This window comes from Cololabis saira, chromosome 10 (assembly GCF_033807715.1).
Source record: "Cololabis saira isolate AMF1-May2022 chromosome 10, fColSai1.1, whole genome shotgun sequence".
Lineage (NCBI taxonomy): Eukaryota > Metazoa > Chordata > Actinopteri > Beloniformes > Belonidae > Cololabis > Cololabis saira.
The window spans coordinates 12,463,363-12,477,875 of NC_084596.1; the positions used below are offsets into that span (position 1 = coordinate 12,463,363).

Genomic DNA, 14,513 nt, shown 5'->3' on the forward strand with positions numbered 1-14,513 from the left:
TTAAACTAGAAGGAAGATTGTTTATCTTCACCTTTGAGAGGTTTACTTTTACAAGGCAGGGTGTTCCGGTCTCAGAGAGATGCATTTGTACATCTTACAAAAAACATTCCCCTGACATTATCCTAAAATATGTGAGCTGTATGCAGTGCCATGCGAAATCGTGGAATTTTAAGTGAATAATATTCACAGATTTTTCCAAAAAGAAAACAACAACTCCATTGCATTGTGACTACAATCTCTGTGGGATTCTAAAAAAGCTGAGAACAACATGTAGCCTTGGACACTATTTCCTGTTTCAGAGTAATACATGTTTGAGGTTTAGCAGCAATTTCTGGTAGCAGGATGGTGCATGTGGCACTGATTCATTCAAATAAACAGTTTTTTTTTCCTAAGAAAGGAGAGACACATTATTCACTTTTATGGTATGGCTCATCAGTGTGTTTTTCATGGTTCTTGGAAAACCTTGCGGCTTTTAGAAGAACAATTATTGGGGTCACTTCATTGTGGTTTTTAGTCTTTTTGTGAGGTTTGAGGGCAAAATAGCAACTTGATTGATGAAAGGACTTGGTCATTCATTTCTGGTCTGTCAAGCTTTTGAAATAATACAAATTTCACTTCTACATGATGACATCTGATATGGTAGCATGACAGTGTGTTTTCAACTTGCTACAGTGTTCATCTGTTTAAATTTTGATAAAAATATTTTTTTGCTTGACTGCTACCACAGGTAATTATCTTTGTTATTATTTGTTTGATCTAAGGGTTTAGTTTTTTTTCGCTCTCTAGAGCATATAGTAGAGAATAAGAATAAGTAGAATACGTTTTGCATAAAAACATAATACAACATTATTTTTTCACTGTAACATTATTTATTTAAGAAAAATTAAGCCCCCCCCTAAAAAAATGTTAAGACACTAAATACATTAAGGCTACATTCACGCTGAAGGTCTTAATGCTCGAATGAGATTTTTTAACAAAATCCAATTTGCTTGCATTATCATTTTGATGCGACCTTCATCACACTGAAGTGTGAACCGTACGCAGCCCTTAAGTGACACGCATGCATAATACGATGTCACGTAGTGCGTGGTTTTTACAGAAGTAAATATGGATGCGTCACGTGTTTGCATAGCAATTTGGAAATACTTGCACAGTCGGAACCATCAAGATTACAGCCAAGGGATGAAAGGAAGAAGGAGACCGAGAAAAAGGAGTTTTTTTGGAAGAGTTGCGTGGAGAGTCTCATCACTCTAATAACAACATTTAAGCAAAATTGAGGTAAGAATAAACATTTTTTCTCGAAAATCCATCAAGTCGCTTGGCTTAATACCCAGTGCCACACTTGCTAAAAACCAGACACAGCATTACAGCAGAAACACATACTTAACTGTCAAGCACAGTGGTGGAGGGCTGATGATTTGGGCTTCTTTTGCACAGAAACTGGGTACCTTACAGTCATTGAGCAAATAATGAATTTTTCTCTTTAGAAATAAAGATGAGGTTATTTTTCTGCGAGCTAAAGGTTGATAGAAAAGGGGTCATGCAACGGGGTATTGATCCAAAGCACCCCAGCACCTCTACAACAGAATGGAGGAAAACAACATAACGAAATAACATCAATAACCAAAAAAAAAAAACATCAAGGTTTTGGAATAGCCTTAAATTAGAACTCCAAGTAGACTGAAATTCTCTGGGGGGACCTGTTGAGAGCTGTCTTTAAATGTTTTAATGCACAGAAACCTCAACTCCCAGCTGCTATGCACAAAGGTGTAAAATGTGGTTTTCAAAAAATGCTTCGGTACAGTATAGCTGTGATATTTTGACAAAAACATGTGAGACACATTTAATTAATATGTTGTAAAACTGTCAACTCTTGAAAAACTGTCTCCTTTAACTGCATTCTGAATACAGAATATAATCAACACCTTCAAACGATGAACTGAGACGAAATGATGAACACCCATACCTCTGAAATTATGTTTATTCAGCAGTCAATATAGTGTTAGATAAAACATTTTTGGCACAGTTGCTTGATGATAATAAGCTGTCCCATTTTTGTGTAGTAATCTTAATAAATATGCAAATCCATAATTTATTTTCCAAATAAATACAACATAAACTACAACATAGATGCACTGCATCCGCACCCCTCGCTTTACACATAACATCATTTGCTTTACTTCAGGCAGTTACAGTGAGTTCAAAACCAAACAAAGATCACTGAGGGAGGAAAAAAAAAAATTAAAAATGCTTCATAATTCATGTCAACAGCTTATTTTTCTCCTAAGAGTCTACCAGGCAATACAACATGGAGGCATGTTCAGGGCCAGTTGAAGGCTGCACTGTGGGTTACAGGGAAGGTTTTACAGATGGGTGCAAACACAGTCTCAGATCCAAATGTTTACTTCAGCTTTCTGTCACTGTGAAGGGAAGAAAAACATTGCCTCTCACTGGAACTTGAGTTTTGCAAAACAGCTAAAATTAGTGTGAGTTTGAGCGACAGGAAATAAACAGGTTATATCACCTGGTACTTGAGATATGAGATGATTATGAACGTGACGTCGGGAGGTCACGTCTGTGTTGATTTGACTTGGTGGGTTTTGGCAATCATTTGAGGAAAGATACTTCCAGAGGATCATGGGTAATGATATGATGTGCATATCTGAGGAAAGTAGAAAACAGTGCTTTTCTGTGCACAAGGGGATATTTTCATATTGATTTGTCGCTGAAGTTTGAGATGTTTTAAGGAGTCAATATAATAAAAATATATATAAAACACAATTATTAAAGATTATTATTCAACTTATGGAAAATGGGATCTTTCCTTGTCCAATTCTTATCGATAACAATTCTTTTACCTGTGTAATAACACTGCAATCAGTATCATTAACGCATGTATGGTCCGCACCTTATTATCAGTTCTAGTCTGGCCAGCCATCCTAAATTATTTTCCTCTTGGATACAAAGAATCGGTCCAGTGCCTCTAGATCCAGCTTTGATTTCCAGGAGACGGTAGGAACGGCCTGTGCGAGCCACTGAATAGGCATACCACCAATCAGAGAAACAAAGCATGTGATGTAGGCAGACGTCAACCAGACTAGTATCAACAAAAGGCAACCGCATTGGCGTGCACCGAAGCAGGAACCCCAGTCAATGACTGTTTTGCAGTTTTGATCCAAGGTGTTATAATAAATTCTGCTGTCATCTTGGTTGTTTTGAATCATGGCTCATGGACGTTCCTGAATGAGTCATCACATAAAGCTCGCCCTGTTGCTTCTGGTTCAGTTTGCTCTGTTCCAGTGCAAATGGTGAATGGGTATAGCTGGCCAGGCTAGTCCTGCACGGACTCTAACGTGAACATAGGCTAATAAAGACATATTTTATTCATGGCTTCTTATTTTTCTTCGATCTGTCAGGTGAATTTGACCATCTGAACCCTGTAAAATAAGGTTTGTACAAAAATGGGTATGAAGTGCAGTAACAGTAAAGAGCTGGTCGGCCCTGGCTCGTCATTATGGGTCTAACACATGTACAACTACTCAAATGTCACAGACAAAATGTTACACCACAGTTTACAGTGTTACTACACGGATAGAAAAGATATAAACTTTTAGGTATGAACAGTCATTTTCCCTTCCAATTTATCGTGAAATCCAAATCCAGCACCTGCTGTCCATTTGGTCGCAGAAGCCCAAATTCCCGTCTCAAAAGGTTGCAGCCATGAACGTATTCCCTTCGTTTCCTTCTCTGCTTGAGTTTATATTCCACTGTTTATCGTTGAACAGCCTCCATGTTTGACTTGTCCACCGGAGGCTGAGAGCAGCATGAAGAAGTGACAAGTCCACTCCTGTTGGGTCATACACAACCACAGTTCTTTGCCGACACATTCTGTATCGTGTGGTAGCGACTCTTGTTGTCCAGGAAGGAGAACCCCTCTTCAAACGCCGTAGGCCGGCAGCAGGGCCCTTTACTGACTTTGCCCACTTTGTAACCTTTACCCTTCAAATTTGTCTGAACGTGCTCCATGGTGATGTCATAGTTTTGCCGGTGGGCGCCGCATTTGCCGCTGCAGTAGTGCAGCAGCACCGTCTCCTCGCTGTCGTAGCCCAGGCCCAGTTCCTTCACGGTCAGCACCAGCTTCCTCAGAGAGCAGGGTTTAGATCTCTGGGCTCGTTTAGTCCTCGAGGCCTGGCTCCCGCTGAGGGGCTGGTTCCTCTTTCTTTTCTTGTCTAACATACTTCCGACCACGTGCTGCAGCTCGCCCTCCGTAAAGCTCTGGAACATCATGGAAACTGAAAGAGAGGAGAGAGAGAGAGAAAAAATCAGCAGCATCACTGGCAGGTGAAAAGGAGCAGATGATCAGGTTTCCTGCTAATTTTCAGCCTGACATCCCCCAGCATTCATAGCTTTCCTGAGAACAGATGATTCACAGAGATAGCATACTATAGTATGTTAGTAAGTATGTTTTAGCAGAGATCATGACAGCTAGCCGTTCTTATCAAAACAAGCGTGACAAGTGTGTTTGCGATTCCATGGAGCCAATTTAGCTGATGGATGTCATTCTGCGTGTCAATGAGGCCATGTGAGGAGAAAAGAAAATATTACACATCCTCAACTTGGGGAGATTAGAGAGCTTTCATGAAGCGCCGGTGACCTATGAGGTGGTAATTGACAGCAGGTTGTTGTCAGACGTTAAAACCTGCTCTGCAAACAACAACCTTTTCCCCCGTGACGCCCTCGTCTCCAAGGCAGACGCGAAGAAACAAGGCGACAGGATATCTTACACTCTGACAGGAGCGAGTTCATGTTGTCGCCCGTTGAGCGGATCCGCCGGTGAGGAGCTCCCACGTGCTGCGACGGCGCTCTGGAGTCCGGCGAGGACGACGTTCTGGATGCGGGCAGTAGCGACGAGGACGGTCTCGACGAGGGCGATGACGGGTGCGGATGTTTCGTCTTGAGCTTGAACTGTCCGATCGTGGCCATGCTTCTAACGAGGATGATGGACAGGGCTGCGCCACAGAGCACTAAGGCAAAAGTAGCACCTTTCCATAACTTCATCTTAGAACGTGGAGGAGCATTGAAACTCTGCAGAGGGAGAACGAGAGAGAGCAAAGCGCACAAACATCAGTCACCTTCGGACATGGAAACCATCTTTTTTTTTTTTTTTTAGATTTATTTATTTGCTACGACGGAGTATTAGGGCCAAACTAAAACAAAAGAAAATTGGAAATTACGAGAATAAAGTCATAATATAATGAGAATAAAGTTGTAAAATTACGAGAATAAAGTCGTAATAGAATAAAGTCGTAACATTACGAGAATAAAGTCATAATATTACGAGAATAAAGTCGTAATATTACGAGAATAAAGTCGTAACATTACAAGAATAAAGTGGTAATTTATGAGAATAAAGTCATAATATTATGAGAATAAAGAGCATCTTCTCCCTGTGTTAAAATGAGGAATATTGAGCATCTTGTGAAGTTATATTTATATATTTATAATATATTTAATATTACGACTTTATTCTCGTAATATGACGACTTTATTCTCAAAATATTACGACTTTATTCTCGTAATATTACGACTTTATTCTTAAAATATTACGACTTTATTCTCGTAATATTACGACTTTATTCTGGTAATTTTACGACTTTTTTCTCATATTTTTTTTTTTGTCTTAGTTTGGCCCTAATACTCCGTCGTACTTTGCACAGTTAAACATTACATAAATAAAATTACCAACTTTACAAATTAAAGTGCAGGAAGAGGCGAAAACTCAAAAGAGCTTATCAGGTGCCTCCACCTATAGTTAACATAAAATTTAATATCATACTTATAAAAACAAAATATACAAATGAGCAGTTAGAAATCTATAAATGATAGAAATTAAAGGAAAATTACAAAGAATTTACACAAAAGAAAAATGATCGGATATATGAAAAACGATAGAGTACAATTTAATAATTAAGAAACAAACAAAAAATAAACGACTAAATAACAAACCAAATGAACAAAAACAAAAAATAATTTCAAGGAGATTACACAAAACGATAAAATGTTTCATCTTCTCAGCTTGTTCACATGAAGTCACAGACAGAACAGAGCTATAACTGTTAATCATGTATGCCATCACTTTCTGTAAAAGGCTTTTACTTTTGGACTGGTCAACTCTTTCAGACCATTTTTTATTTATTTTTTTACTCTAAGTGGGTCTTGACACCACTTTTTGACACCTGAGAGTCAACGTGTGTTTGAAGTTGTGACGCTGCAGCCTGCAGAGGATAAAATATGACTGCCATTTCTTATTTGAGCTGACCGGGAAGAGTTCTTTTTAACTTTTCACTGCTTGACAGTTGTTAAAAAATGAGAGTGTTTTATCCAAAGGCACCTGATGCAGATGAAAACATAACCTTCACTCCTTTGTCAGAAATAAATGCTCTTTTAAAGAGCAGGAAATATGTTCCTGTCCTTACAGGAATCTTCTAACCGCACCTATTTGTAACGTTGTACATATGAAGAGGCCTCGGTGCACATACGTCCATTAATCTTCGACAGCTTCCCTCACTCTCTCTCAACAGGCACAGCGGTGCAGCAGCCACAAAAGCTCCATTTGCAGGGCTCCTGTCTCGTGGTTTCTTCCTCTTCTTGTGCTGCTGGTATTTGAGAGGTTTATTGAGCTATTTTCCCCGCATTTTTCATATCATGTCACCAAGTGAGCAAAACATTTCCCCGGCACAACGGGAGTGACTAACAGCAAATCCAGCCCAGGACTGCAAAGTGTTTTAGCCAGTATGGATTCTGAAGTGGTCGTATACAGGCGGCTGGAGTGTTTACACTTAGACTAAATGTCATATATTTTTGTCTGGTTTATTATAGAAACATGCAAAAATAAGAAATCTCCACAGTGTTGCTTCCTGTAAATCACCTAAACATAACAAGTATGTTAAAAATAGTCAAATGTGGGCACATTTAAATTTTCTCAAGGGGTTAAACGGTTGGTTTGCAGCAAAGTAAGTTAAACAAAAAAAAAGAATAACTATAGGCAAATTATAGTACCTACTAAATCTAAATGTTTTGGACACAGCTATGGCAAAATACAAACAAACTCGGCACGCGGGTTGCGGTGGTGTAAACAGCACATAAACAGTACTATCAGTTAAAGCTTGACTCATCTCTTCATAATTCCATATGCGTTTAACATGGTGAGGAGTCACTGCACGATAGCATTCATTTGAAAGTCAAACATGTCACCAAACAACCTCATTTGACGCACAGTCTGTCCAAATCAAACACGGGACTGCGGCCCGGCTATCTGTCTGACGTCTGGGCCTCAGAAATGTATTTAATCATCAGACGTGACGTATAGATGCCTCGGTGGAAACTCTGATTTTTGTTTCTGTTGGTCAAACACCAAGAAAAACTTGCTGCTCATGTCCTAAATGTGATAAATTCTCCGCATCAAAAGAGCCGGTTTGTTATGATGTATAGCTGAGGATTAGATCATCCTTTTTCTTCTCCTTTTTTTGTTATAATAATAATAATAGGTCCGTTTTGTACTATTACTAATTCTTAGAGTGGGCCGTTTGAAACGGCAGCGATGCGTCAGGGTCTACAGCTTGTTAGCTCTGCGGCTCATCATGATAAAAACAATTACTGAGAGTTGTCAGGAACAGATGAGACCTCTGCTCTCTCAGCGGCTTAAACTGGATGAGTCCGGGGCATCGAACACTGATCTCATGTCCCTCGGGACACTTTAATTGTCATAATTGCTCCACTCAGAAAACCATCAGTCACATCTGAAGTCGATTGGCAACAATAAAAGTGCCAGGGACCACTCGGCTGCTTGTTTTCGGATTGGTCATGGAAGATTAATCAACGGAGATATTTAATATCAACCCCCGGCGCCTGCTGCTGGGAGCATAAATATACAGATAGTGATAGGGGAAAGGTGCGCAGGTGTTTTCTTTGGAGGGGAATGGAAAGACTTGAGGACAAACAGAGGAGAGCAGCGGTGCTGAAGGTATAGTAGAGCCCCAGAGGACGCTCCGGCAGAAGGAAAACGCATCCTCAAACAGATGCATAACAGTGCAGATGAGTTGCAGAGAAAACTAAACCAGTTCCCACGTATCCTCAACATGTCTGGCCCCCACAAAAGCACCGTGCAGCGATGTGCCCATGCATGCTCCCGTCTGTAAAGAGGAAGGCTAGTTAAAAAACAAACAGAAGAAATTGCCCGTTCACAAAGTGGAAAAGAGGGAATTATAGGTTGTCTGAGTTTTTTTTTGGAATTAAATCAGCCAGAATCAGCCCACCTAACGCCTGCTGTCAGACACTTATCACCTGGAGAGTTACTGGCAGAGACGAAGCAGTCCAAGAAGTCATTAACATGTTCAAGACGAACCATGAGAGTGAACTGTTTAGCCAAGAATTCCAGCGTCTGTCAAAGCCATTCCTGAGGCGTTATGTGTGCTGCGACGCACGCTGCATGCAGTTAGGGCCAAACCTCCACCGTCAAACCGAGCTCTTGTTGCGTCTCAAAGATTGCATTATTCGATGTGACACAATAAAATTGATGTTTTTGAGGAATAATTAGTTCAGCGGCCACGGAGCTGCTAAGCTGGCGGTAATGTAATTACAGTAGCATGACACTCGTGTCCTCCTCTCCCTCCGTTGCCAGAGGGAGACACTTAAAAAAAAAAACACGTCAGCATACGGAGGATGAACTGGAGATCTGTCAAAATGGCCATAGGGGTTGTCTGTGGTTAACATTTCTGAATGAATCCGGCAGACACGGGGGGCTTTCTTGTCAGCTTACTTGGAGCTTGACCAACGTGGAGTGACTGGAGTAAGAGATGATCACAGAAAGACATGAATGAAGAGTTTCTTTGTGCTGGAAAATAACCAGATATCAACTTTTATGTCTCAATATTCCGTATCAGTCGTTCATATGTACATAATCACTCCAATAAAGCGTGCTCTGTCTCCCTCTCCGGCTCTCGCGGTGACTCACACATACCATAAACATACAAGCACGCCGCAGTTGCGCGGTTTCACTTTTCCCAGATCGCTTGACACAGACATACGTAGATAAACTTTCCACCCTTCCACCGTTGGCCAGACAACCTTCCCACTTCCACAATCCCACATCACCTTCACGTAACACTCCGTAATCCATCTTATATAATTCTGCTGCTTTTTGACGCAAAACTAAACAAAGCAAACAAACAAAAAACCAAAGCTAAATAGGTCTAGTCTTTTTGTGTACCGTATTTTCTGGACTATAAGCTGCACCTGCATACAAGCCGCGCTCTATTTAAAGAAAAAGATATGCAAGCCGCAGATATTTATGTTGTTAGATTAGATATTTACTACATGTACAGAAGGATTTTGAACTGTAAATGATGTACATGTAAATAGATCTTTTCCTAACAGTGTCTTTTAACACGGCAGCAACTTTGCTGATTAAAACGGGACAGAGACAAGAGAAAATCTGTATTTTTTTTATCCATTTATCTGTTTGAAATCTGCTTCTACCTACTTCTATCTGCTAAAGAAGAAGTGGCGTATTCTTCTTTGCATTTATTGTGTCTTAGTTTTGATTCTAATTCCGGTTAGAGCGCCCCGAGTGGTGGAAGAAAAATCCACAGAATAGCCGCACCTTTGTATAAGCTGCATGGTTCAAAACCTACGAAAAAAGTAGCGGCTTATAGTCCAGAAAATACAGTATTTGCCACTGCACAACCACGGGGATCTTCCCTCACAAGATCCATGCCATGCCGTGTATTTGGGCTGTGCTCCACCCACGTGAGCGGCTTTACACCGAACACGCCCCACAAATACCTGCGATGGAAAGATAAGAGCAACTACTGCAAACAGTGGGACAGGCACCTACTGTTTTGGTGCTTTAAGGAAGGACTTGCCTTGTCTTTTCCCTCTTAAGGGAACATCAGGAGTCCTGGGGACAGCTAGAGAGTGCTCAGAGAAGCTAATAGGGACATATTCCAAAGATCAGTGTAGGATTAGCACTAATGCCTGCCGGGTTTATCTGTAGTCACGTGGATAAACACCTGGCTGCTGTGTTGGTGGCGGAGCTCAGACCTTGCCTTCTGTGTGTGTGTGTGTGTGTGTGTGTCAGTATTAATCCATTTGACACCTCAAACTCCAGGGTTAGGGCCAGAACAGGCGCTTCTTCCTCTAAAACCTACCGCGTCCTACCAACCAGCCCGAATAACCAAGCAGCAAATCTTGTTTTTGTTTGTTTTTGTGCTTTTGCAACCAAAACGGTTGTAAAATAAAGGGCACGAACCGATTTTGCGAGGGGTTGTTTCTAAATGCAGCCACGGCTCTAATGCAAACGGAAAAGGGGCCTATAATTTTCTGGGCAACCACATCAATTGGGCTGAAGCTTTTTCATTCTGTAAACAAACGCTAATTGAAACTTGCCTGTTCCTTGTTAAGAAAGAAAAGCTGCTGTTGATTATTGAAAAAAAAAATCACAACAAAAACACACATTGGAAAGTGCCAGCGACCGTTTCTACACCTTTTTCTACAAATTCTAAACTTGATTCGTGTATCCCTTTAATCCTCCGAGTGTCTGAGTGGCTTAAAAAGGTTCAATTTTATTCTAGGAGACCTACTATCGTGTCCCACGGATTAATACAGATTAATCCAGTGACCCAAGAGCATTGCACGGCTCAAACCTGTTAATGAGGTAATTAATGAGGTGTAAAGGTGAGCATGTATTTTAGGGATGCACATCTGATTCCTGGACCTATCATAGGAAAAAAAATCTGATTCCCATGTAGTTCTGACAACATTTAAATGATCCATTAAGCAGAGAGGGAGGAGTTGCACGTTAGTTGGCATGGAAACATAGTGTCACATCGTTTTATGAGTGAGCAGGACTGAGTTTGCCCAGATCTTCGTGAACATCCCCTCTACACCCATGTTAAACATGTCAACGTCTCTCTCACAAAAGGTTGGCCGCCATCTGGCACGCACTGAATACCACTTACTAACGTGAGCATGCACAAGCAAGCACAAACATCTGAAATATGAGATTTTACTTCAACTTTCAAACTATGCTTTTTTTAATCTTCATCATTTTTTGTCCACAATGGCTATTTTAGCAAGTACACGGGGGGGGGAAAAACTAAGAGTGGTGCGTCAGATCAACAGCAATTTCATTTTTCTCCAGTCGAGACCAGCTTTGCCCGATTATGGAGTTGAATGACTCAACTTACTCTGGGGCTTAACCTCAGTCTGGCCTGTTGGGACACGGCTTGATACAGTTTAATCTTTAAATATGATATGGGCTTCATGCAAGTGATATCATCCCTTCAGTTAATTGTATTCGATGAGTATTACAGTGCTTGTTCCTCTTAGAGCGCTTCTAATATATTGTCATGTTGATGCTCTTGATTGCTCTCTGAGGGAGAAAGAAATCCCTGAAATGATGCATTCAGGAAAAAAAAAAGAAGTGGAAAAACTTCTCGTAAAAAAGGAAAACCATTGTATTTAGAGGGCAATCGTGCAGGAAAAATCAGTGCAAACCATCACCTTGGAAGAGTGACAGGAAACAAATATGTTTCTCCCCAACAAAATACTCTCCCCTGTGTGGTGAGGGGAAAGAATTACAATAATGATTTCGGTGGCATGCTCTTTGTAATCATTGGGACCGGCTCTGCAGACCCTTGGTGCCATGGCTGCAGTGCTGCTACTATCATGCGGTTCCAGCAAGGGCCGCTTGTTGATACAGATAATCCAACGTGTGTTTTCTGCCACTCAAGCACTTAGGGAGGCATCTCTGTCAGCACCACCTAACGCCTTTCCACATAAGCTGCCAGCTTAAGGCAACAAAAGAAGATGCGCTGTCCTTACCGTTCGGCCGGCTAATCCAGACTTAGCTGCGTGGCGTCGTCTTCAGCTGACCTCTTCAGGCAAGTGCTGGCTGGGTACGTCCATCATCATCATCACAGGCGAGGACTGAGGGCAGGACCCCTTCTTCTTTCCATGAAAATGATAAAAAAACTCCCCACCCTGCGAGTGCGGGAGGTGTCCTGACTTGATTCAAGTTCAGGGTGCCTTGCTTTTATTCTTCTGTCATATTTCCAGGGAGCTCTGTCAATTTCACATGTCAAAATCAGCATTCCTTTGAGTGTAAACATGTGCTTTGCGGCGACCAGGTTGATCCATTCAAGGAAGGAGAGGTGAGTGACTTCGGCTCTGAACACTCCCGTTTCACGTGCTCCTCCTTTACAGAAACGTCTGCTCTTCTCTTTTCCACACACTTTAACATGAAACAGACAAAAAAACACAGCAGAGCTGAGGTACATTGGCATGCAATAAACAGATCTCACAGATGCCTTTAACTTTTATCCCATCTGTTGTGAAACTCACTTCCCTTCAGATTCACTTTATCGCAGCACTGATGGAAGAACTGTGCACATTCTCCTTACCCTCTTTCCGGCAGCAGGTCTTCTCTTCAGCTCCTGGCGGCGGGGGTAACTCTGCTGGGTCGAGAAGATGTGTTAGGGTGAGAGGAGGAAAAAAAACGTGGTTACTGTAAGTGGAGCACAGAGCTTCTCCTGATGCCTCAGCCTGCCTTCCCCCCTCAACTGTTGCTCCTCCCTCCTCTTCCCATAGTTGTGCTTGTGGGCCGAGTCGGATTACTCCTGAAATGTTAATCTTTCTGGCTCTAACTCCAGGAGCACTAAAGGATGCTTTGGCCCGGGTAAGGGCTTACATTGACCTTCTGCTGCAAGACAACCTGCCATCTTAAGAAGGCAATTGGTAATAACCCCAAATGGACAGATAAGTGCCGTCAGAAGGGTATGCTACTAGTCAGAGTTTTCCAATCTTTTAGTGGGAATTAACGAGAGTTCAAAATTGGCTTAAATGGTGCAAAGACGACACCAGAGCCCATTCAAACTAGAATTATTACAGCAGAGGTATTTTCATGATTGATTCATGAGCTGGCTGAAGATAAAAGCACGGGTGTTGTTGTCGAGGAGCTCACATTCTCCTCCGACACAGACCAGTGTTACAGCGCTTGAGCCCTGGAGCAGTAAATGAGGAGCAGATGGCTGTGCTTTTGGAAGGTATCAGGCACTCCAGACTGCAATCTAAATAAATACCCGATCCCCAGAGGAAACGCGTCAGGTGTGTGGGGTCAGTAATGAATAAACAAAGGCCAAGTGGTTTAAAGATGCGCAAACTTGATCCGCAGCGCAATCCGCATCGCCTCACTGTCACAGGTGCTGTTCTGGGGGGGACGTACAGCAGCTAAATCAGCCTCCGGTACACGGTTGATCCAAACAGAACTTGGGGGTCCAAAACTGTATCTGGAGCCAAAGACAGCAATTTTTAGAGAAACTAATCCGGGGCCACAACAGGAAATGAATTATTTGCTAACAAATATCCAACGGCGTGAGTCACTCCGACATTCTCCGGCCGGTCTGTACACATATGCCTCAGAGATGAGGATGCTGCTAACTTTCGAGGACTTAAAAATTCCTTTGGTGTTAAGTGCCACCAAGAAGGAAATGCCAGAGGAATTTTGTGACATGCCAATAGTTGCATGTCAGCAGTTATTCTGATTCTGTAACGCGCAAGGAAGCTTTGAAGACCAACACCACAAATCAAACGAAGATTCCTCTTTTTGCCCCCCAACCAGTGGTGGACAGTAACGGAGTAAATTTACTTGAGTACTGTACTTAAGTACATATCCAGAGGATTTGTACTTTACTTGAGTATTAGATGTCTTTGGTACTTATTACTCTTACTTGAATACATTTCCAAGACAAATATTTTTACTTTTACTCGAGTAAATTTCTAGGAAGGCTGAAAAGTACTCGTTACTTTCAGGTCTGCTCTTTTATCTTCTTCCTTCTTCTTGGACACAAGCTGTTTTTTTTTTGTTTTTTTTTTAAATATTTTTATCACGGTTTTTTTTCCCATTTTTTTTTTTACCACCCCGTGCTCCTACCTACTGACAGTCCTGGGCATTGCCATCCTCTACCAACCCCAGGAGGGCCCTGCACTGAGCTCAGGTCTCCTCCTTAACCTGAGGAGTGAGCAGCAGCATCTTTTCACCAGACAGGGTGGGGTTTCTCCGGCCGAACGTAGCGCGTGGAAGGATCACGTTATTCCGGCCGGATCCTCCCCACCCCATCTGGCGCCCCGGTTGGCCAGAGGGAGCATGTGTAGCCCAGGACTGTGTGCATGTTTTTGTGAGGGTAGCTCACACTAGCTACCCAGGGGAACACGGGGAGAACATACAAACTCCACACACACCTTTCGCCAACCCCACCCATGGTGGGCACTGAAGTCATGGGGGAACTAACACGCACTTCAGCACCCACAGCGTCCCCCGGCGGGAATCGAACCCAGGACCTTCTTGCTGTGAGACCGCTGCACTACCAGCTGCGCCACCGTGCCCCCTACACAAGCTGTTTTTGTCAAAGGAGGAGACCTATCACAGTGCACGCTCTCCACTGGGATGTACGTAA

At 42.2% G+C, this 14,513-nt stretch overlaps 1 protein-coding gene across 2 annotated transcripts; it reads right to left on the minus strand.

Annotated features, from left to right (window-relative positions):
* Positions 1–1,972: 1,972 nt before the first annotated feature.
* On the minus strand, positions 1,973–12,603 carry LOC133451864 (neurturin-like). 2 transcript variants are annotated; one of them, XM_061731008.1, is made up of 4 exons: positions 12,462–12,603; positions 11,884–12,292; positions 4,785–5,085; positions 1,973–4,292 (listed from the first exon to the last, which is right to left on the minus strand). In XM_061731008.1, exons 3-4 carry the CDS (start codon positions 5,056–5,058, stop codon positions 3,856–3,858), a joined length of 711 nt encoding a protein of 236 aa, XP_061586992.1. In that variant the 5' UTR covers positions 5,059–5,085; positions 11,884–12,292; positions 12,462–12,603; the 3' UTR covers positions 1,973–3,855. The 2 variants fall into 2 exon arrangements, with proteins under 2 accessions (XP_061586992.1, XP_061586993.1); XM_061731009.1 differs by lacking the exons at positions 11,884–12,292; positions 12,462–12,603 and adding an exon at positions 6,496–6,648.
* Between the last annotated feature and the right edge of the window lie 1,910 nt (positions 12,604–14,513).